Here is a 25,292-nt window from a genome sequence, read left to right on the forward strand (position 1 = left end):
ATTTTTGACTTCTTTTTTAAATGCATGTAAAAGCACCTGAAATTTTTATTTTGTTTTTCAATCCTCTTTTTTCATTAGATTAGAAATTAAGATCTTGTATAATGTAGATCTTGTCTAATGCTACCTTATAATAAATAAAGAACTAATGACATATGTCATCACATGGCAAGAAGGATACTTTGAGCATTTGAGAAAATAGGATTTTTTTAGTGGTGTTTTGTTTTGTTTTTTTACCTCTGACTCTCTTCCTATTTATCATCAATGGCTTATGACTAACATTTTGAAATATGAAATTATTTTCTAAAGATCCAACAACTTCCACTATAAGTTAAGGTAAATGTGATCCAAGAGCACTGTATACTGAGATAAAAACTGCCCTAGAAAAGGTCAGGGAAGATCAAAGTTTGTTCCTTTCCAACATAGAAAATAAGCAGGAAAAATATCTTAAACCTTTTTATAATTTATTCTTTTTTTTTTTTTTTGAAGAGCACAAGTTCATTTTTTGTTAGATTTGAAAAAACTGCAGTATTTAATAAAAATGACATGCACCAATGTCATGTTTATAAATACTGGGTTGTGGAAATGTTTCTTTCTTTCCTATTTCAGGTTTTGGAGCTTGAAGGTGAAAAAGGAGAATGGGGATTCAAGGCTCTGAAACAGATGATCAAAATAAACTTTAAATTGGTAAGAGCAGATAAATGGGGTTGATCCACACTTATTAAATTGTCTTCCTTTCCTCCATATGTCTATCGACAAAGGAGAGCTAAGAATACACAAAACACTTTCCTAATATTAGCCATGTAAGTGAGTGTTGTTGTTGCTACAAGAATATTATATGATCACAAGTGAGACTGTAAGGTATTGCGCACAATCCCCCAAAAAGAGGAAATGCCCAGAAAACAATCTCTGCATATTAAGGTATAATTCTCATTTTGAAAAAGTTTGTGGAATAACCCCAGCTGCTTTTCTGCTTCCTTCTGCGTTCTGAGGCTCAGGCTGACTCCATGCGTGTTTGTTAGTTAAAACATATCTAACAGATCTTGAATATAAGATTGACACACAGTTTTTTAAAACCACTAAGGGCTTACACTGAACAGACCAAACTTGTTTTGTTTAGAAAGCTGTGGTTTTACAAATTTGTTTTAAAAATGTCTCATGAGATCTTGTATATTAAGTTTAGCCAAGTGTATTTTTTGAAATTTTTTGTAAAGTATGTTTTGAATAGTACAGTACAGTGTTCAAATTCCAGTATGCAGTAAGGACTATTAACACTGTGGAATGTGAAACATTATTCATTTAGAATGTATTATTAGCAAATATTTTTGCATCACATATGGCCATGCTAACTTTCAAAATTACCTGTTTCTCAAATATGATGAACATTGTAAACCTGTACTCCAGGAAGTCCTGGCTGACTCGGTATTAATTCTGCTACTGATCCTTAATCCTGACAAAAAATTACAGTGATGGCTGATACACAAACCTACTACAGTACTATAGCTTGCATGACCATATTGATAAGATCTTATCTCAAGTTTTAATATACATTTTTAATTATTTCAAATGATCTACTTCCTTACAGACTAACTTTCCTGAAATGATGAACAGATATAAACAGCTATTGACTTACATACGGAGTGCAGTTACAAGGAATTACTCTGAAAAATCCATCAATTCTATTCTCGATTATATCTCCACTTCCAAACAGGTTAGATCATCAGTTCTTTCATGTTGGTGGTTCTCCTCCTATCAGTTGTATTTATGATAACTGAATTTCAAAGTTTATCTAAGAAACATTGTCTATCTTTTAGACTAATCAAAGCAAAAATATTATGGCCAAGTGCACAGTCCAGCTCCGTTCTCTTTGTGCTGCTACAACAGCAGCCTTTGTGTAGGTGTGGAGAATCACCAGTGCTTAGAGCAGACTCCTTTACTTTACTTTCCTCAAGACCGTTCCTTATGTCCTACAGCACAGAGAAGTAGGGGAAAGAACCTAAGCATGATGCACTCTGGCATCAGTTTGGCACATTTGGTACAGTTGAGCATAATTTAGACTAAATAATGTAAAATTCTGGACTGGAGGGAGCCAGCAGATCCTTACTCTCAGCCTTAAATTCATAGGTTCCAAATCTGAACTATCAGCAAACAATTGGGGCTACAAAATGTGCATAAAAGTTTCTGTAAAGTTTCTGCACAGCATTTTTCTGAAAGACCAGATTAGTAACTCCTTTGCCTGCCCATTTGGGTGCTACAGTAATTGACTTCAATTTCTGTATTGGTGAAGAATGGAAGACTTCAAAACTTTTAACACATTTTTTAAATTTGGTCCTCCTTTGGCTGCTTCTAAATGATTTTGTGAGTTCAGAAGTCTCTTCCAATCTTCTATTTTAGCTTTATGTTGATTTTTTTTTTTTTTTATACCTCTTCTATACAGAAAGAGAAAGCAAAGTGAAGTTTTGTTGTTTTAATTGCAATTTTTGCAGTACTGTTCAAAAAGATTTAGGTTACTGTTTCTTATTTGTATTGAAGTTCAAACATGCACTTTTAGTTTGTTCAAACTGACTTCATTAACAGGTACAAATTTGCTGTTTACAATTATAGAATTCTGATTTTTTATGTCAGATGGATTTGCTTCAGGAATTCTATGAAACAACACTTGAAGCACTGAAAGATGCTAAAAATGACAGATTGTGGTTTAAGACAAACACAAAGGTAAAATATAAATACATATTTTAAATACTTTTAGCTTGCTATAACCTTCTTAAGCTGTCACTCATATTATAGATTCCAAAATCCTAATGAACTTAAAGACTTAATATTTTTTAATTACAGCTTGGCAAATTATATTTAGAACGAGAAGAATATGGAAAATTACAGAAGATTTTGCGCCAGCTGCATCAATCATGCCAGGTACAGCATATGGGTATTTTCTAAAAATGCTTTTGCAGCCCTAAGACTTCTTTAGAAATCATCACTGTAACTTAATATGCAATACTATATTTTCCCTCCATATTTTGGACTATGTGTGTTTTATATATACTGATCTGTGTAAGTAGAAATGACATGTAATGTATATGTTAAACCACTGCTACTGGCTGGTCTGGGTGAGAGCCAGAATCAAAGTTACCACACTGAATAAGTGGGAGTGGCAAGTGGCTGAGGAGGAGGGGGGCACCAGGAGGGGAAAGCAGTTTCTGGGGCTGGCACTATAGGAGGAGTGGGAAGGAATGACAGTCGGCAGCGAGGGAAGGCCACTTGCTCCCCGGTTGCTGCTTTTCCCACCACAGTGATGGAGGGGGTGAATATAAGACAATCCTCCAATAATTCGATTCTATGCATGGAAAATTATTTAAAAAAAAAAAAATCCAATTATTGAGGGGAAGGGTCATTTTAAATTAAAAGTTGTCTTTAGATTTGAGTGAATATGGTAAATTGAGATGGGTTACTTTTAAGCTAGGTACCGATGTTCAAAAAGCCCAAAGCGGAATTGATCCAAGTTGCATGGTTTTCTGTAAGCAACATAATTGAGTTAAGTAGTGAACAGAATACACACCCACCTTTTGGTGGGGGGCAGGGAGCAAATCTTAGCCTGGGTTCTGCCATTTTTAAACAAGTATGTGTGCGCGCCAAACTTCTGTTCTGTTATAGGTATAAACCGATTTCCGCTCACTTACACCAGTAAAAGTGTAATGTACCTGGCTTTAAAGATCTGATATATGCAAAGAGCCAAATTTGGAAGTACTTACTGAAGCAAGACTCAGTTGGTGTCTTTACATGTGCTTCGGTGGGGGGAGTGTCTCTTAGGAGCCGCTCTAATTAAAGCATCCACGGCATCTTGTGTATTCAGCATCTTGCGCTTCAAAATGATGGGAGGGGCACTTTAAAGTTCATTCAGTAAGCTTAAGTTAAAGTGCCCCTGCCACCATTTTGAAGCATGGGGACGAGGAATACATGAGACACCAAGGCTGCTGGAACATGCTATTTAGCATGCTCGATTAAATAAGTCTGCTCAAACACGCTGTAATTACAGTGTATCAGAGTAGACATCCTGCATGTCTACAAGCACCCAATATTTTTGCCTAAGTGAAAGGCCAGGCCAAGTTCTGAAGTTTGTTTTAATTTCACTGGGTGCATGTAAATATAGCATTTGGTGGTGTCTTTATTTGTGGCAGGGGATTTTTGAGAACATTTAAGGTATAATGCTGATGCCACCTTTTTTACCAGATTTCACAGTGTTCGTTACTTTAATCTTTCCTAGACTGATGACGGAGAAGATGATTTAAAAAAGGGCACTCAGCTATTGGAAATCTATGCTTTGGAAATTCAAATGTATACAGCACAGAAAAATAACAAAAAACTTAAAGCACTATATGAACAGTCATTGCACATCAAGTCTGCCATTCCTCATCCACTGATCATGGGAGTCATCAGAGGCAGGTTTTTTTCATATAACCTTAGTTTAATTTCCACTGAACAAACCATTTTTACTTACATTTTAATGTAGCTAAGATCTATTTGTTATTTCATTTGAGAATGTGTCATAGAAAATACTTAATCTCTTTTTGTTGAATTGTGTTGATAATTTCCAGAACATCTTAAACCTGTTTAGTTATCTATCTGCTACTCAATAAAAGGTGAGGTCAGTTATAGTGAAGACTTATACCATGTCTGAAAGCACCTTTCACCAGATTCTCTTTATCTGTTGCTGCCTCTACTGGCCAAAGCACCTAGGCAGAACACCAGCCAATTGTGTGTACTGAAGCAATAAAAGGAAACCATATTTCTCATTTGACCTTTTACTCAACATGGTGGATGGCTCTCAAGTATATAGTGCTGTTATATATTCTTTTGAAGTTTGTTGCTGGGTAAATTCTGTGAGAGTAAATGTATGTAAAGTCCTTTTAACTTAAAGATAAAATAACTGTTGGGTGCAGGGGATAGCGTTCTCTTGTATGCATTATGAGATCTTGACTTGGAAATCCAAACGGGAAGGAACAGCTTTATATTGAAGTCCTAATGCATGACTTAATGATTTTAGGCAGAAAACAAGGAGGGTGGCACGTTTATAAACAAACTCATTCAGAGAGGCATAAGCTTTCATGAGCTACGGCCAGCTTTGTCAGATGTTATCAATATACTTTCAGAGAATGGGGGTACTAAGTAGGAAGGAATGAGTTGCCTTATTCTTTGTTTGGAACCCCTGCTATGTGCAAGTCCATTCATAGCATTTGATAAATTTGGCTATAGCCTACAAAAGCTCTTGCTTCTCTGAACAAGTAATCTGTAAAGTGCCACCCTGCTCTGCCTTCTGCCTAACTTCAGACCAACATAGATAACTACCTCTCTTTTAGTGCATGAGGAGAAGCACCTGAAAATATTTTCAGAAAGCAATATACAAATACTTTGATACATTTAGGAAAATAGTTTTGTTCAAAACATACAATATACCTTTTTTCTTCATTGTTTTCTTTTCAGAATGTGGAGGGAAAATGCACTTACGAGAAGGAGAATTTGAAAAGGCACACACTGACTTCTTTGAAGCATTCAAGAATTATGATGAATCAGGGAGTCCTAGAAGAACCACTTGCTTAAAATATTTGGTCCTAGCAAACATGCTGATGAAGTCTGGAATAAACCCATTTGACTCTCAGGAGGTATATTTAGAAATATGAACAAGTCAGTTTAGTTGCTGTTCTAATTTGAACAGGGGGGAGAAAAATTTTTTTTTTCTAGTATCTAAGCATACTGTGATTTCTTTTGTCTTTAGGCTAAACCATACAAAAATGATCCAGAAATTCTAGCAATGACAAATTTAGTAAGGTAAGTTTTTTGGGGGTTTTTTTGGCTTTTTTTTTTATCTTGGGGCAAAGCCCAGACCATGTAATAGGTAGTTTGTGAAGGTAGTTTGATTTATTTATTTATTTATTTAATTTATTTATAATGCAATCCAACTTTTTTCCCCATAAATATCCAGCAAGTTTTTATTTCTGGATTTTTCATAGATTTCATAGACATTTGGGCTGGGAAGGACCTCGGAAGATCCTTGAGTCCAGTCCCCCGCCCAAAGGGCAGGAAGTCAGCTGGGGTCATAGGATCCCGGCAAGATAAGCATCCAATTTCCTCTTGAAGGTGTTCAAAGTAGGTGTTTGAACCACCTCCAGCGGCAATCTATTCCAGACCTTGGGGGCTCGGACTGTAAAGAAGTGCTTCCTTATGTCCCACCTGAAATGGTCACAGAGGAGTTTATGACCATTTGACCTTGTCATCCCCTTGGGCGCTCTGGTGAACAGACGTTCCCCCAGATCCTGGTAAGCACCCGTGATAAACTTACAGATGGCCACCAGATCACCCCTGAGCCTGCGCTTTTCCAGGCTGAAGAGTCCCATAGCTCCCAGCCTCATCATAAGATCTGTTTTACGGACCTCTGATCATGCACGTGGCTCTCCTCTGGACTCTCTCACACTTCTCCACATCCTTTTTGAATTGTGGAGCCCAAAACTGGACACATTATTCCAGCTGCGGCTTCACCAAGGTCGAGTACAACAGGAGAATGACATCCTGGGATTTGCTTGAGAAGCGTCTATGGATGCAAGCCAGTGTTTTGCTCACTTTACTAGCTGCAGCATCACATTGCAGGCTCATGTTCATCTTGTGGTCAGTCACGACCCCCAAGTCCTTTTCATCCATAGTGCTAGCCAGCATAGCCCTGCCAAGCCTATAAGCATGCTGCGGGTTTTTCTTCCCAAGGTAGATAAACTTGAATTTTTCAGTATTAAACACCATCAGGTTCTTGTCTGCCCGTTTGTTGAGCCTGTCCAGGTCAGCCTGGATTGCCCTCCTGTCCTCAGGTGTGGACGCTTTACCCAAAAGTTTGGTGTCGTCAGTAAACTTGGCCAGTATGCTTCTGATACCAATGTCTACATCATTAATAAAGATGTTGAATAGAGATGGCCCAAGAACAGAGCCTTGAGGGACCCCACTGGTCACAGGGCGCCATGACAATTGACTTCTGTCAATACCCTCAGGGTCCAACCATGGAGCCAATTCCCCAGCCAGTGGATTGTGGTGAAGCCAAGGCCGCAGTTGGCCAGTTTCACCAAGAGGTGATCATGGGATACCAGATCAAAGGCTTTTTTAAAGTCAAGATGTATGACATCAATCTCTTCCTCCTTGTCTAGGTGATAGGTCACCTGGTTGTAAGAGGAAATGAGATTGGTCAAGCAAGACCTACCCGCAACAAACCTGTGCTGGCTATCACTTAGGATGTTGGCGTCAGCCAGTCCATTAAGGATGACCTCTTTAATAAACTTTTCTAAGATTTTCCCCAGGATAGAAGTCAGGCTGATGGGCCTGTAGTTAGCCGGATCCACTTTCCTCCCTTTCTTGAAGATAGGCACTACGTTAGCCTTCTTCCAGTCTTCAGGCACTACATCAGAGCACCAGGAGTTTTCAAAGATCTGTGCCAGGGGCTGGGCTATGATGCTCCCCAGCTCCTTGAGTACCCTGAGGTGTAGATTGTCAGGGCCGGCTGACTTGAAGGTATCCAGCTTCTCAAGATGTTCCTTCATGAGGTCAGCATTTATGGAGGGAGGTCTCCCTCGCCCAGACCTCCCTGTCCCATAGCAGGCATGGGTGTCCCATCAGACTAATGAAAGACTGATTTAATACCCATTTAATAGGTTGGCTTTTTCCTGGGCGCCAGTTGTCAGTTGTCCCATCTGGTTCAGCAGGGCTCCAATGTTGCCCTTGCTTTTTCTCCGGCTCCCCACATATCTGAAAAAGGACTTTTTATTGTTCTGGATGCTCGAAGCTAGTTGGGGATTCAGTTGCAGCTTTGGCTTTCCTGGTTTGCTCCCTGCAGGACCAGATCAGCGCGGAATAATCCTCCTTGGAGGTGAATCCCGTCCTCCATCCTTTGTAGGCTTTTCTTTTTAGCCTTAGGAGGTCTGCTAGGTCCCTGGAGAGCTGGGCTGCGGTGCCCTCTTGCTGCCTTTCCTCTGAGATGGAATAGACTTAGCTTGTGCATTGAGGATAGCTCCCTTGAGGACCAAACACTTTTCTTGAACCCCCCTTTTCCTGGGGTCATAGTCCCTTAGGGCCTCACTGACAAGCCTCCTGAGCTTGTCAAAGTCGGTTTCCCTGAAGTCAAGGACTTCTGTGTTGCTGACTGACTTGCCAGCTTTATAGCGGATGGTGAAGGTGATCAGCTCGTGGTCGCTGTCACCCAGCTTCCCGTTGATCACTAGGTTGCCAATTAGGTCATCTCTTGTAGCCAGTACCAGGTCGAGCAAAGCTTTGCCTCTCATTTGCTCATAGACTTCTTGAGTTAGTTGGTCATCCATGCATGAGAGGAAGCTTTGCGACTGTTCAGATTTGGCTGAGCGCTCTTCCCACGAGATGTCAGGGAAGTTGAAGTCTCCTATGACAACCATGCACTGGGAGCGTGCAGCTTCAGTCAGTTCCTTGGCGAACTCCTGGTCAAGCTCTTGATCCTGGGTAGGAGGTCTGTAATAGACTCCCACCATTGTGTCCCCTGTGCCTTGTTCCCCACGGATTTTAACCCAGAATTTACAAAGACATTAAGTTACAAGTATTTTTCTTGCTGCCTGTATTTCCTTATGCTGCTGCTATGGAAGGAAAAATGTCCCAATAGCACTAGAAATAAGCCTTGGTAGCTCAAAATTACACTGTATGAATGTGGAAAACAATTCTGTTAATAAGGGAGCACATTGAAGGTATGTTCACAAGCGGTGTCCCTTCCAGCCCTACTTCTCTGTGATTCTCTTCCCCTCCATTGTTAGTTATATTCCTCAAAACTTTTTATTGCTTACGAAGTTACTATTCTAAAGCTTTTTTTTGCTGTCTTCGAAGTCAGTCAGGGCCCAGTAGATGCTAGGGTTGGAAGGACCTCAACAGATCATCGAGTCCGACCCCCTGCCTAGGCAGGAAAGAGTGCTGAGGTCAGATGACCCCAGCCAGATGCCTATCCAGCCTTCTCTTAAAGACCCCCAAGGTAGGGGAGAGCACCACCTCCCTTGGGAGCCCATTCCAAATTTTGGCCACCCTTACCGTGAAGAAGTTTTTCCTGATATCTAGCCTAAATCTGCTCTCTGTCAGTTTGTGACCACTGTTCCTTGTTACCCCAAGAGGCGCCCTGGTGAACAGAGCATCTCCAACCCTTGCTGCATCCCCCTAATGAATTTGTAGGCAGCCACAAGATCACCTCTCAGCCTTCTCTTGTGGAGGCTGAAGAGGTCCAGGTCCCTCAGTCTCTCCTCATAGGGCTTGTCCTGTAAGCCCCTAACCATACGAGTGGCCCTCCTCTGGACTCCTGTCGAGTCTATCAACATCCTTCTTGAAGTACGGCGCCCAAAACTGGACGCAGTACTCCAACTGCAGGTCTGACCAATGCCACATAGAGGGGAAGTATCACCTCCTTGGATCTATTTGTCATGCATCTGCTGATGCATGATAAAGTGCGGTTAGCTTTGCTGATGATTTCGTCACACTGACGACTCGTGTTCATCTTGGAGTCCACTATGACTCCGAGATCCCTTTCCTCTTCTGTGCTGCTGAGAGGGTCACTTCCCAGCCAGTAGGTGTGCTGGATATTTTTGCGCCCTAGGTGCAGCACTCTGCACTTGTCCTTAGTTGTACTGCATCCTATTGTGTACTGCCCACTTTTCTAACCTGTCCAGGTCTGCCTGCAATCATTCCCTACCCTCCGGAGTGTGCACTTCACCCCACAATTTAGTATCACCCGCAAACTTGGACAGAGTACACTTCACACCCACATCCAAGTCACTGATGAAGATATTGAAGAGTACAGGTCCAAGGACCGAACCCTGCGGGACCCCACTACCCACATCCTTCCAGGTTGATACCGACCTGTCTACTACCACTCTCTGGGTGCAACCCCTAAGCCAATTTGCCACCCACCGGACCATGTAAACATCTAAGTCACAGCCTCTTAATTTATTTATGAGAATAGGATGAGATACCATATCGAAGGCCTTGCTAAAGTCCAAGAAAATGACATCCACCTCTACTCCTGTGTCTAAGCATTTTGTGACCCTGTCATAAAATGAAAACCAGATCGGTCAGGCATGATCTACCTGCTACAAATCCATGCTGGTTTCCCTGCTGCATTATTTTTCCCGCTGGACCCCACAAATATGATCCTTCATAATCTTTTCAAAGACCTTTCCAAGGATGGAGGTGAGACTGACTGGCCTATAATTACTCAGATCCTCCTTCCTCCCCTTCTTGAAAATAGGGACCACACTGGCCTTTTTCCAGTCCTCTGGGACCTGATCCAAGTGTCACAAGTGCTCATACAGCCGTGCCAGTGGTTTTGCTATGACACAGGCCAATTCCTTCACTACCCTCGGATGCAGCTCATCTGGGCCTCCTGATTTAAACACATCCAGTCCATCCAAGTGACTCTGCACTAAGTCAGTGTCAACAGCTGGTGGGCTGGTATCCCTCTGATGCCCATCTAAGAACCCATTAGGAGAATTATCTTGAGCCCTATTCAGGAACACTGAGGCAAAAAACTCACTGAATAGAAGCTCAGCCTTGTCCCCCTTGTCTGTCACTAATTGCTCCTTCTTCTTCAGTATGCTATGCTGCCCTGCACCTTCCTTTTACTCCCTACATACCTAAAAAAACTTTTTGTTGTCTTTAATTTGTGTTGCCAGCCTCAGCTCTGTAGTTGCTTTGGCCTTTCTAACTGCCTCCCTGCAAGTGCGGACCAAGTAGGTATATTCCTCCTTGGTAGCTTCCCCCTGCTTCCGCTGCCTATATGCCTTCTTTTTTGCCCTTAGGCTCCCCTGGATTTCCCTGTTTAGCCAAGGAAATTTTTTGGCTCCTTTCCCCCTTTTCCCTCATACTGGGATAGTCTCCCTCTATGCCCAAAGGATCGCTTCCTTTAGGAACAACCACCCTTCCTGGACTCCCATCTCGCCAATACTCATTCTCCTGCAGTGCGTCATTGACTAGACTCCTAAGCACACTGAAGTTAGCCTTCCTAAAGTCAAGCACTTCCACCCTACTAGTTATTTTCCACTCCTACACCATATGGTGAATTTGATTGATTGGTGGTCACTGTCCCCAAGGTGACCATGAATCTGCAGCTCCCCTACCAGGTCCTCCCCTGTAGCGAACACCAAGTCCAGTAAGGCATTCCCCCTAGTGAGACCGTATACCTCCTGTATTAGGTGAAGGTCCTGCATGCAGGTTAAGAATTTACGTGAACGGTTGGATTTGGCTGACTGCTCCTCCCAGCAGATGTCAGGGTAGTTTAGGTCCCCCATGACAACCACGTCCCTAGACTGTACGGCCTCTGAGAGCTGCCTCAAGAATTCCAAGTCTAGCTTTTCCTCTTGGTGTGGTGGTCTGTAGCAGACCCCCACCACCAAGTCCCTTTCCCCATGACCTCCATGTATGCTAACCCACAATGCTCAACTTTCTCCTCCTCTGATCCCATTTTGATTAGGATAGATGTATAATGCTCCTTTACATAGAGAGCAACCCCACCCCCTTTCCTCCCTACTCTGTCCCTTCTGTACAACCTGTAGCCCTCAATGTGTACCGCCCAGTCATGGGTAGGGTCCCACCAGTTTCCGTTAGCCCCACTAAATCAAAGTTATTATCTGCAAGCAGAAGTGCGAGTTCTTCCTGCTTGTTCCCCATGCTCCTAGCATTAGTATAGAGGCACTTGAGCCCTCCAAATGGTGCCTTTGATGCCCCCACCCCACTTCTGATGCCCAAAGGGCCCCTTGGTACTTACCTGGGGTGTACTGCTGCATGTCTCGCAGTTTGTAGGTTCTAGACTCTCTCCATCTCCTGCCTCCCCGTCCCCCATCATACTTAGTTTAAAGTGTAGGAGGCCAGCCAACCATTCTGTAAGAAAAGAGACTCTTACCTTTTGTGGAGAGATGAAGCCCATCATGTCCCAGGAAAGAGACTGTGGAGAGATGAAGTCCATCGTGTCCCTCACAACAATTTTTTTTTCAGCATAGCTCCTGTTAGTGAGAATTATTTTCTGTTTTGGTGGCAATCTTTGAATCTAAGCCATGTAATCTGTAAACAATGCAATGATGGCTGCATTTGTAACTATTCAGTAATAAAAAGAATTTAAGAAGATTAAAGTAATTTAACTTGATTTTTTGGTACGTGTACTGAAGTACAAACCAGAGAAGTATGTGGAACCATGTGATGTTCTGTCACTTTCTGGTAATATAATATTAGCAGCCTTATCTACTGAAAAATATTGCCCATGTTTTCAAATAATTTGGCTCCCCCCCCCAGCAGTACAATGTGCATCCTAACTTGGACAGATCAGTTAGATGGATATTTGGCAAATATGCAGAGCAATATGGAAAAGGAAGTGGCTGCAGGAAGTGCCTTACACTTCCATTTGGCTGAAGAAGAGGAAGGGGTTAACAGAAAGAGAGAACTTGGAAATGTGTAGCACCTCTGCTGCTGTTTTGCGTTGACTACTGTCTCTGAGGTCTTTTTAGGACGATCAATTTACTCCTGGGGGGCTTGGGAAAGAGGGGAATTGGGAAATGAAAGAGGGCATGGTAGAACTAGGGTCTGGAGAGAGTTTGGTAGTTTCATAGCCCAAGAAATGCCAAATCTTATTCCTATGAAATGCAGCTTCTCTCTTTGCTCCTATTTGCTCTCCTCTCATTTGAACCCCTCAAGTAACTATTTCTAGTCAAAGAGGTAGTTGTATTACCATTCTGTATTGCAGTATAAACACTTCTCATGCTGAACTACCACTCCTGAATTGGACTAAGTAGTTCAATACAGATAGCATAGGTCAGTGGCTCCCAAACTTGGGGCACAACCCAAATCAGGGTTGCAGGGGGGTCCGCCCCTGGCTCCACCTCTCCTGCCTGTGGGACTCTTTTGATGCATGGTCTGCACAGCTCTTGCCACTGCTGCCTGCCATGATCACGGCCTGGCCTGGGCTCTGCTGGTGCTGCCAGGCATGAGTGTGAATCAGCAGCGGGGGTGGGGGTTGTGACCAGGGTTTAGGGTTGCAGGAAGAAAAGGTTGGGAGCCATGGTACAGCTAGAGGTTTGAGGATCTTTTTTATCCAGCAACCAGTAATCTACAGCTCATTACAATGTGTATTCATGTACATTGTTTTATTCTTAACTTGGTACACCCTGTTTAGTCGATTATATTTATTAGTTTTACTCAGGTGATTCTGCTTTTCAATTTGCTTTATAGGAGAACCCCCTGTAGTAGTCAGTAGGAGCAAAGTACTACATGCACTACTCCTATAATTTACAACATTAATGAAAGCCTTTTTTCGCTTTGCGAAACCAATAGTTGCACATAGTAAAAGGAGCAAAATGCAACCAAGATGAGTAAGTAAAAATTATGAGAGAGAGGTCCTGAGCCAAATCTATGCAAGTCAGCAAAAAGATGTCTTCAGTGAATTTTGGATCAGGTTCCTACTGAAGGAAAACATTATCTTCATGCTGCCATGATCATAATGCTGGTGTGCATTCAGTGCCTGTCCTTCTCCTGTGTTGCATTAAAGGCCATGGTATAGGAATGCCATACCCCATTTCACTCAAACTATTTTTATTTCATGTGCCAGAAGCAGTGAGAGTATATGTTTTAGAATCTCTGTGTTAGATCTTTACCACCAAAGGATCATCTTTAGTCTGAAATGATCTTTGGCTAGTTCAAAGGGCTTTACAATCAAATCAGATGAACAGTGTAATGAAATGTGACTGTGTGGCGCTGGAGGATCTGACCATTATTTGTGCCATTGATTGTCACTAGTTATAAATATAAAATATTGTCCAACATTTTTAGGATTATGTATTGCTTTTCAAACATTCTTGTGAAAATTTAAAATGATGGATTATGTGATGAATAAACATGCAGTAGTAAAACAGTGAGATGACTGAATGAGTGCATCTCAAATTTTAAAATGAATAGCAAACTTCTGTGATTTTTTTTACATGCATATTTCATTTGTAGCTTATTAAACTTGCAGGTTAATAAGAAAGTCACAGAAATGTTACCAGCTAGGTAAGATTAGCTAGTCTCTATAGCTAATAGCGACTCTCACAAATCTGTGTCTCGTCCCCTTATACCACTGGAGCCATCCTACTATCTTCATGACTTCACTAGGACTACTCATGCTTTAAGTTAAGCTTATGTACGTTTGCATCTTCAGTTTCTCCATCTCTTTACACTTTGGCAGGAGACAGGTGTTAAAGTAGCAAAGTCACAATGCAGAGCTACTGTGTATTAAATATTCTGCACTATTTATCCAGTCTCTTAAAATTATTTAAAATGATTTACAAAGGAATAAATTATTTTCAGGTCTCCTGAAAATAACGAGAGTACGTGCTGTGAGACCATTTGTGGGGAAAAAAAGATTTTCTATAGCGTGGAAGCACTCACTGCTCTGTTTATATCATAGTAGTCAAGAAATGGCTGAAGACAAAAAGAACTATATTACATGTTTGCTTGTTTGAATGCTAGCCTTGGTTTTATAATGTATGTTTGTTTGTTTTCTTTTCTTACAGAGCTTTTGCGAAACATCAGAACACAAGTGCTTATAAAATTAATTAAGCCTTACACAAGAATACATATTCCTTTTATTTCTAAGGTACTTGCAGTAGAAATTTTGCATTTGCTTAAGTGAATGAGTTGTGAATAAGTATGTCTGACACCTCTCTAAATGGAACAGCCTTGTCAAGACTGGACTCCTGACATCACAGGCAAGCTCTCCAGCCAGGGGACACTAGGGGGCTGCTCCCTGAGCCACCCCTGCAGTTAGAGAAGCACATGGTCTGCCTTCCCTCTCCCCTACCTGGGCAGGGGATGAGCTGTCAAATGGAACAGCTAGAGAAGGTTCCCTCCCCAGGAGACAGACTACCCCTCCTGCAACCCACTCCCCATCTCATCAGTCGGCTGATCGGCAGGGCAGGGGCCATTCTCCTGGGCTGACCCAGAAGAGTACAGGGAGATGTGAGGGGAGGACGGCACTGAGTTGCTGTGGCAAGGCCCCGGGAGCCTAGTGGCAGGGGTACAGCAGCTTTCCTCATCCTGTTCTGCTCCAGGCTGACCCAAACCAGTGTGGGGCAAGGTGATTTTGCTGCAGTTGCAAGACCCCCAAATGTGAGAGAACAGCAGTTCTGGCCAGTGTCTTGTAGAAACTGGTACGTTTTAGGTGTGAAATGACTACTTGGCTAATACCATGACAAATTTCTAAGCTGTTCAGCTGATATATTCTACTTAATACGCAGAAAATCTCTTCTTAGAGAAAATATAAACATTTCAACTTGCATAATTCCACTATAGCAACTGCAGTAAATTATGAGTTAGAACACATGAACTAAAATAAAATGACAGGTAGGGTATCCCTTCTTGCTCAGTAGGTTTCACTAGCATTCAGTATTGTCAGTGTAAAGATTGAAAAGGAGTGGAATTGTAAAACAAAAGAATAGATTATAAAGCCAGAAGGGACCAGAATTGCTATTCTCCCAATAGAAACCAAAAGCGTGCAGATGTTCAGGCTTTTTCTCCCAAAGGCCACTGCCTAGTCTGACCTGTAGAACAAAATTAATATGAATTGAAGAAATATGGAACTAAAATATTCCTTTCTTGTGAAGGAAAGATATACTTTAAAGATTGTGTTTTCCTTGAAGAATTTGTCAGCATTCTAAAACATATGTGGTAGTAGTTTATTTACAGACTTTTTTGCTAAAACAATATAAAGAAATTGACAACAAAAGTATATAATACTAAAATAATATATATTTAGGGTTTATTGGTAAAATCGTAAAACAAGATAATACCACTCTGCCAATTTAAAAATGAAAATAGTGCATAGTATATAATGATACAAAATAGATAAAATGAAGAAGTATAAAATCTTGGAGTAAGATTAAAAAAAATAAGGAATTCTATTTGATTATGGCTCTTGCTCTTTGTGCAAGTAACTCCAATATATCTAGGAAGTATAGGACAGGTTGTAAGTTGTCAGAGAGTAGCTTGATTACCTCATTGACCCAGTATTTAAAATTTTCCTCTAATGTAGAGATCCATTTTTATTTTATTTTCAGAGAATGAACAGGCCACAAATCACTTCTTTCCTAGCAAGAACATACTGTGTCTGTATATGGGATCTGACACCACCTGCCCATGACAACTCCAGATCTGAATTGCAGTCTAGTAATGGTCTTTTGTTTGTAGTTTTGTGTCATAGCGGTCTCTAGGCCAAAAGAGTGCTTTATTAATCTCAAAAAGGAGTTCAAGAGAATCTGATGTCTTGCTTATCTGTTTGCATGCTAACATCTTTAATTTGATTTATAATGAAATATTAGGAAAGAGCTCAACGTATTTTTTGTGATTTACCTAAGGATTGTGATAAATTGAAATCCATTTTAGTATAGCTTCTTAAAGTACATGGAGTTTTGTAAGGAACCATTTGCACAGAACTGACTCTTGCAAATCTTAGTTTCAGCCAGGAATTCCATTAGTGCTTATTTTTGGCCCTCTGCACAAATGTTTGAAAATTATGCTTATTCCTTTCCGAGGCATTGTACAGACATTCAGGTTTTCCTGAGAGAGTTGCTGCTCTCTCAGGAGAAACCACAAGTATACAGATGTTCAAGCTTTTTCTCCCAGGGTAAAAATGGCCACTCCAAGAGTAAAATAACCTGGGAATACCTAGGGTTAAATCATTACCAGGAGAGTTTCTCCTGGGTTGAGCAAATGTCTATAAATGCCATGACTTCTTTCAGAAGAGAACATAGTCCTCCAGCTTCTCTCTCCCCCTCTGCACCCTCTCCCACTCCCCACCTCTCTTAGGGGGACAATGTGCCACTTGCTGGAATCTGCTGCTCCAGAACACTCCCCCTTCATAGTCCCCACATTTTACTGCAGGGAAATGCAGGCTAACCATGGACAGTCTGTCTGCCAATTAGGATTGCCCTATGCACTGCTGCAATCTGTCACCAGGCAAACTAAGGAAGCCTGCAGAGCATACTGAGATGTGTGCATATTAAAATACTTAATGTTGAAAAATAGTAGAATGGCAATATAACTAGATTTTTTTTTCCTTAGGAATTAAACATAGATGTAGCTGATGTGGAGAGTTTGCTTGTGCAGTGCATATTGGATAAGTATGTACCTTCTATTTCTGATTACTGAAATGTTTAAAAATATAGTGTAGAGGATGCAGCAAACAGTGTGTGTATTTCTTACCTTTTGATCCTATAGCAACGAGATAATGTGTTTGCTGATCATATAGGGCTGCTAGGAAAAGTTGAATCACATTTGAAAGATGTGAGCTTAAAATAGTTGCAATTATGTTGAATGGCATGGTTTTATGTTCATATTGAATTCTGTAATAGCATGTAATTGGATCAGTGTGTCAAATTTGGAAATTATATTCTTATAAACTAGTCATATCTGTAAAGGTTGGGATTTTCAGAGCTGACGAGAGGTTTTAGAGAGAATATTCATGCTAATTATAATAGAAATTGTATCTAGCGCCATTAGTTAATTTTCAGACTTTGACCATAGCTTGTAAGATATTCATTTTTAATTTGACTAATGGAAATTCAGTTATTAAAGAAAAGAAACCTTGTTCCTGTTTTCTGGGGCAGCCTCTGTTTGTGGCATGGGGCAGGCTGGGGAGGAGGCAGGAAGCAGATCAGGCAGGGGAAGGGGATTCAAGTGGTACTGAGAGGTACAGGGATTAATTTGTGGCACACCTGTCAAGGTTGGCTCCCATTCCTTTTAACAGAACTATTCACATCAGATTCCCATTTAAATTCACGTGTATACCTCCTAACCAAGCATGCCATCTCTCAGTGATCCAAGTCTCCACCTGTTTGTGTTAGGAGAGATACCTGCAGTTGACCTTTGTTCATAATGGTTTCCCTCAGGACAATAGTTGTGCAGATGTTGAATTCCTGGGCCAGGAATTCCTTGACTCTGGATATCTATCACTTGCATTTGTTGTTCATTTAAGTTCTGAATCATACTAATTTCAGTTATTTAATGTGTACTGGAGAATATTCATATTCACTTGTTTGTTTATTTAATTCTAGCACTATTCATGGCCGAATTGATCAAGTCAACCAGCTCCTTGAACTGGATCATCAAAAGAGGGGTGGTGCACGGTATACTGCGTTAGATAAATGGACCAACCAACTAAATTCTCTCAACCAAGCTGTAGTCAGCAAGTTGGCTTAACAGAAAACAAGCTTTCACAAAATGTACTTAAAGCAACAGTGCAGAGATGTAAACCTTAAAAGAACTGGGAATGGCAAAACTACTGTCGGTTGGTGTGCCCTGAAATTATTGGAGTTATGGCAGAAGTGCTTTTTTGATCAGCTGGTTTGTGTTTTGCTGCTGCATTTATCCCAAGAAAAACAGCTTTAATCTCCAGAAGAAAACCAAAATGCCATGGGATTTATGCTGTATTGACATCTTGCCCTAAACATACAACATCCTAGTAATCTGTCGAGGGCAACTAATGACCAGAGAGAAGATTTTTGTCATGATTTTAAATACACTGACACGTTACTGTTGGTTAAATTTAAACATGTTTTACCTTCAGAAATTCTCTCACAGAAATAACCTGCAATAACTTGAAATGCATACCCTTTTGAACACTTCCTTTTCTCATGTATAAATTGAAATGTTTGCTGCATTTTGCAAAATGTCAATTCTCCAAAAATGTGTCCGTATATTTCTGTACCTGCAGTGTAGTAAAAGTTTAGAAGAAACCCCGTAATTATAGTGGCATACTGTCACTTAGGTTTCAAGCAGCAAAATAAACAGTGCAGTTCAGAAATTGTACAGCTTGTTTCTTGATGTTTTTTCATGACATCTTGTTGATTTTTAGAAAAGTAGGTAAGTGAGTGCTCTTTTGCCCTTCCAATTAATGGAGATATTGTGGAGATTAAATCTTAACCTTGGCATGCATGCTATTGATTTATTTTTTACAGTAGTTAAATACAATTATTCTGGAGTTTAAGAGCTGGTTTCTAGCAATCTTGCTGGCATAAAACTTTATTTTGAGAGATACTGGACTCTTGCTAATCCCATTATAACCAGTGTTAGTAGGTGCTCTCTAGTTCCTTATTTTGATCTTGGTGTTTTAAATAAATATTTGCTAGGCTATGGCTTGAGGAAAATTCAGAATGCCATTGCTAACTTTGTGCCTTGTTAAACTAGATTCATGTTCTTCTTTGGCTCTGAATTCAGTTGTAGTACTTTTATATAAACAGTAAACCAAAGTTCAGGAGCAGCACTGGGATTTTGGCAGTATGGGAGTAGAATATGGGCTTTTTGCAGGGGGAAGATTCCAGCCTTTCCAAATCTCTGGGCTACAGTGCAGTCCCTTCAGAGACAATACTGAAGCCCTTATGAGCACAGCAGGTGCATCCCTTCTGTGCCCTGGGAATTTTGGACCATCATATCTGTTTAAGTATGGACCTGGAGTAGCATCCAGACAGTCTGTCTTAACACATCTCTCTGGCAGCCTGATGGAGCTAGCACAAATCCAATGCTGCAGTACACTGAGGATATGGTAATCTTCCCAAGCTGGTCTCTTCTCTGACACTTTCACCTATTGCATTCAAGGTTTAAATGGTGCAGTCATATTTATCCTAAGGGATATATAGATATTTAAGCAATAAATACCTGAAGAAATATAAAATTAAATCAAATTCAGATCTTAAATATGGAAAAGATTAACAGATGGCAAATGCTGTGTGGCTTTCTATATGGAAAGGCGTGGAATACCAGCTGGTAAAATAATGTAGAACAGCTTTTAAGTAATAGTGACAGGAAAGCTCTGAGAACTTAACAATTTTTGGGTACTAATCTCATGGACTTCAAAAATTAGGACTTTTACTAAATTGCTGGGGGTCTTAAAATGTATAGGATTTTTTTCTTTGTATAATATGTACAGTGTTTTTATTATCAGTATGGGATATTCTCAGAAACAGAAAGGTAACATAAATTCTCCACTTTGTTGAATTTCAGGTAGTTCTAAGTTTGTTTTTTTTGGTTCAGATAATCTAGTTCAGGAAACTTAAAATCACTATTAAAGTACTAGTCTGGGCCTAAAAAGTTGAAGGTCATTGCTGATTTACATTAAGCATTTGTTGTTGTGAATAGCCTTTGCTTGTAAGCCTGAATTACATATAGAAAACTTACTAAGCAAAAGCACATTTTTTTCAAAGACTGAAAAACCAATTGTGATATTCAGTTGAACCGGAAGAGCTGTGTATTTAGGGACGAAAAGGAATTGTAAAAAACATTTCACTTTATTTGAGGAGTCTGTAATATTGGTAGAAAAAGGGTCCAGTGCCTATTCTGAGCAGATGCAGCATTCTGTAGGAGACTGCAGGAGACTGGGAAAAGTGATTTGCTGAGTTCTCTTTGAGTCATATGAAGGCAAACACAGCTGCCTGACAGTCGAATAAGTACCTAAAGTAAATTGTATAAATAAACATTTCAGAAAGTAATTTATTTATTATAGTATTTATTATATCACAGAGAAGTCTTCCAACTTACTGTAAGTAAATCCAAGTTGTGCCTTTTTAGTTAACTGTTTATCATTTAAAATCCTGTAGTGTGATATTTCTTCTGGTCTGTCTATACAGATTTCTCCCTATTAAAGATAGCACAAATTGGTTAAACAGCTTTTTCATAGTGAGGCCAGGATGTTTATTTCAGATGACTGTATATATATCTGTGGACTGTCAACAAACTATAATTAAATTAGAATAGCAAAATTTTGCAGATAGCCGGTCTTGTAGACTAGGTTCTGTCAGTTTAAGTACTTAAATGATATTCATCACTAAATTATTTGAGTGCCTCACAACATCCCTGCAGGTTGCTGACCCAATTTATAAAACAGCAAACGGAGTCATAGTGTAGATTAAGACTGGCCCAAGATCCCACAGGTAGCCTGGGATTTGAGCCACAGTTTGTATCAGGTGCAACACATTTCTCAATGCATTTTATTTAAAACCACAAAGGGATTTGATTGGGCCTTTTCCTGGTTGTAACTAAAATGTATTGAAATGATTAAATTATATATAAAAGATCAGCTACCTACCACATGCACAGAATTACTCTCAATCTATAGTTTTCATGTGCAACTGTAGTTCCTTTGCATTTATAAAATAAAACCAAGTTCAGGATTTCCTCCGAGTAATGTGGGGCTGAATTTTAATTTGCAAGTTTCCTTTTCTGATGGATTTTAGCCAATGCATTTGTTTTAATCTACTCAGTCATGTAATATATAGTGAGTTTAAATTGCATTTGCTCCCTGTTGCAGGCAAAGTCCTTTTCATGTTTGTTCAAAGTATCTTCAGATAACATAACCTCCAATAGTGTTCTCATTACACAATGGGCACATCTGCATGTGCACTTTAATGCACATTAGCCTATTTTAATGCACATTTAAGCATCACTAAAAACATGCTATTTAGTTAATGCACTTTAAAATAAGCTAATGCATATTTTCCTAGTACTTCACAATGCAGGGCACTTTTACACGTGCTCCAGGGCTGGGGTGGGGAGGATGGGTGGCACTTTAATTAGAGAGACTCTCAGAGCTACTCTAATTAAAGTGCTGCAGCATCTCATGTATCAATGTCCCCACACTTCAAAATAGCAATGGGGGCACTTGAACTAAAGCTCATTTGATAAGCTTTAGAAAACGCGCCCCGCCACCATTTTAAAGCATGGGGATGCTGATGCGCAAGAAGCGGGAGGCTGCTGGAGTGTGGTAATTACCATACTCCAGCAGACTCGATTAGAGTCTGATTAGATTAATTGAGTCTGTTTGGATGTGCTACAATTGCTACTCCATGCTGTAATTACTAGATTTAATGAACATTAACTAAAGCTTCTTAATGCATGTGTCAGTGTGCCCAGTATAGTTTTTTTTACCATTTTGGTGGGCTGTATTATTTACATTAAAAATTCCATTAAAAATCTGACAATACTCCCTCTGCCAGGGAGCAAGTGCTTGTAGTCTGGGAACTGCACTTAGCTGAAGCAAATTAATATAGATGCAACTGTGCCAAGTTTAATAAACAGGCCACTTAGTAAGTCCTGGGGCTCATATGTGCAAATCTAGAGGCATCCCTACAACATTGATTCCCTTTGCAGAGCTCCTTTTCCCAAAACAACATGAGAGACATGCTGAGGTCTGCTATTACTGGCACCCTTCCCTGTCACTTTCTTACATTTCCCCAAGCTGCAGGAGGGTACAACTTCACTCCAACTTCTCAAAAGGAGCTAAGAAGCTTCAAATAGATGTTAATGCTGCTTAAATGATCAATTCTTCCCTGCATAGCCCAATGAGCCTTTTCTGATCCTGGGAATTTGTTGGGCAGGAGCTTTGAGAATTTTCAGAGAGGAAGGTAGAATACAGTAAATCTTCCTTCTGGAGTATCCTTTGTGCTCAGTCATGCTGTTTTTCTGCCCTCCATTCATTAAAACAGAGTTGAACATTTGCTTCAAATCCGTGCATTTTTGCACAAAAATAATACCCAGCTAGACTGTTATATTTTAAACAGCTCTGTGTCATGCCTATCAGCAGAGTATCTTAGGGTACATATATACTTTCACCATAGCAAGCTGGCAGCACAGCCAAGAAGCATGCCTTACCTACTTCGGTATTCAGTAAACAACAAAACCAAGACATTAGGCAGTGTAGCTAGTTTAGTGCAACCCTGAGCATGTGTCCAGAACTACTTTTGGATGCTGTCTTAGATGTACTTCTGGACAGTTTCTCTTCATTACTGCTAGGCTATGAAATATAGGAACAGACTTTCCCCATATAAAACTTTAAAGAAAATACAGGAGGAGCAGCAATGTGTGGGTCTAAAGCAGTGGTTCCCACACTTTTTGTACCACGACCCATTTGTAAACTTTGGGCAGTCCCACCCCAGTGCCCCTCACTCCTGATCAACTGCCCCCAGGCCCCTAGTGGTGGGGGAGGAGGCAGGGGAAAGGGGAACATGGAGGGGTCCATGCAGCCCCTTGCAAGCTGAAACTGGCAGCCTGCAAGGAAAAAGCCAGTTTCCCATGTTTTTCTCCTTTAAAGGAGAATCCATTTTAAAAGTTTGTTGTTGACCCTTTCATGTATTCTTGTGACCTACAGGTTGAGAAGCACTGGTCTGAAGTACTACAGCAGCTGTCAGACTTCTGGGTAGGCAAAAGGGGCAGTAGAGGAAGGTTGCCTGATCAAAAAGTTCATGTTGTATATCACATGTTTTACCATAGAAGTCTTAGCATTATATAGGTCATATCTGAATTAGTCTGTATCTGAATTCTTGCCAGAAAAATAAAAGTTTATTGCCAAAAATAAAATTCAAATTAAATTGTATCCCTGTCTTAGCCTAGGTCTGTCTGGAATGTTGGCATTCCTGTGACATTTCCTTCTGAAGTAAATTGTTTATATTATCTCTTTAACTCTACAGAATTTAGATGTGCTGTTGGCATGGACATTATGCAAAAACTTTGGCACGGTCGTGTACAAACACCTACACTCTGTGCACTGAATCCTACTAATGTATGGACTTGTTTGCTTATGTACTTGCCAAGCATACAAATCATTTGTGTGGTATATATTGAATGTTAGAAGTGTGCTGATGTATGTGTTTTTGGAGAGTCAGGGTTCATTCTGAAAAGGTGCAATTCATCAGCTCCTATCCTATTTATCCTCTCAATTGTCACAATTTTTCTTCAATGTAGAGCTACCAGGATACATGTCTGTAAAGAGACCTTTAACACAGGAAGAGTAGAGTTACTGAAAAAAATAAAAAGTGATATTTTGTGGTCCCCGCTAGGTAAGATAGAAGCCAAAGCTGGAATCAAAGCCTCATTTCTGAGGACCAACTTGATATCATCACAAGCATTGGCATACTGCTAAATAGGATTTATTCTGGTATATACTGACCAGGAATGTGGTCAGCATCATGTCAAGGAACTAAATTTTTGGACTCTGTGCTTAAACATGGTAACATTATGTAACAAAGGCAAGGACAATATAACTAAGATAAAATCTAACATAAACTAGTAGGTGAAGAACAATAGGTAATCGATGTACTTCAAAGAAAAAAACTTCTTGCGCTTCTGAGGCAACATGTTTTGTGGATTACGAATACAGAGTGGCTTGGAACAGGATTGTGTGCGCACAGTTCCAAACTGAAAAGCTGCAGTGTAGGCTGTGAAACTCAATGCATCATGCATGTTTCACAACTTCCTCGCTTCCTTGTGCATGTCTCTTTCACTGCAATTAACACAAGATACCTGTTACTTGTATTAAGCAGGTTCCTGTAAGGCAGTGGGTATGCATCCTAATGTGCTCAAGGATATGTAACTGATTTTATGCTTCAGTTAAAGTTGCTGGAAGCATTTGCACTGAGGCTGTCCATTACAAACAAGTGAAGAACTTGGTGAGGGTATGTTGGAGTTGTTTTGGATTTGGCATCCCAAATTCTTTTTCCAGGCGCCTGAAACTGAAACCATGCTATGGTAAGATTTCACTCTTCCACTTGGAAAATTGTAAAAGTTACTTGTGTCTAGCCAAACTCATAAAATAGGGCTTAGGAATGGAAAATCAACAAGAAAAGACCATTTAAAAAATAAGTAAAGTGACTGTTGGTGCCTTTCAGTATGGTGATGGATATTTGAAACAAGTCCATTATAAAAGAAAAATTTAGTGACTTTTTCAACTACCTTGAAAGTGTACATTTGCTGTAAAATGTTCAGTCCCTATTTGAAAATCTGTTTGTTTTTTTAAATGTACATTTTTTAAAGTAATTTAAACAAGCAGTAAATAAGTAATGTTAACAAACAGCATGTTTCTGAAATTTACCCCATATTTCTCTAGCTCTCTAAACAACAACAGGTTTTTGTAGGGTTAGAGTGTTGTTGCTGTGATGGTCTAGGAAATATGCCAGGATTAAGGGTATTTTTTTTAACTAATAGTTTTTATTGGAACAGCTGTGTAGTTGAGAGGTAGACTATATGGTTGGTCCAATAAAAAATAAGCACCCAAAAAACTTGCTTCTAACTGGTTTTTGGTATTTCATTGTATTTTACATAGGATCTTTGAAGGTTAATAACTTACTGTTTACCATATTTAACTTTAATAATTTAATAAGTTATTTAATCTTAAATGTTTACCAACTTTGAAGGGTAATAACTTCACTATTAATTTTATCATCTTCAAAATAATAGGTCTGTACCATATATAATAAGAA

At 40.0% G+C, this 25,292-nt stretch overlaps 1 protein-coding gene across 1 annotated transcript in view; it reads left to right on the forward strand.

Moving 5' to 3' along the window:
- The window catches only part of COPS2 (COP9 signalosome subunit 2), a 35,079-nt gene extending 16,224 nt beyond the window's left edge, over positions 1-18,855 (forward strand). The window contains exons 3-13 of the mRNA XM_090029537.1: positions 607-684; positions 1,583-1,708; positions 2,623-2,712; positions 2,833-2,910; positions 4,259-4,433; positions 5,476-5,654; positions 5,768-5,820; positions 8,719-8,735; positions 14,565-14,647; positions 17,110-17,168; positions 18,102-18,855. Of these exons, the coding sequence (XP_089885663.1) occupies positions 607-684; positions 1,583-1,708; positions 2,623-2,712; positions 2,833-2,910; positions 4,259-4,433; positions 5,476-5,654; positions 5,768-5,820; positions 8,719-8,735; positions 14,565-14,647; positions 17,110-17,168; positions 18,102-18,246 (1,083 nt within the window). The 3' untranslated portion in view covers positions 18,247-18,855. The remainder of the gene's footprint in view (positions 1-606; positions 685-1,582; positions 1,709-2,622; positions 2,713-2,832; positions 2,911-4,258; positions 4,434-5,475; positions 5,655-5,767; positions 5,821-8,718; positions 8,736-14,564; positions 14,648-17,109; positions 17,169-18,101) is intronic.
- The last annotated feature ends 6,437 nt before the right edge of the window (positions 18,856-25,292 follow it).

This window comes from Crocodylus siamensis, chromosome 15 (assembly GCF_052110815.1).
Source record: "Crocodylus siamensis isolate JL-2025a chromosome 15, ASM5211081v1, whole genome shotgun sequence".
NCBI lineage: Eukaryota > Metazoa > Chordata > Crocodylia > Crocodylidae > Crocodylus > Crocodylus siamensis.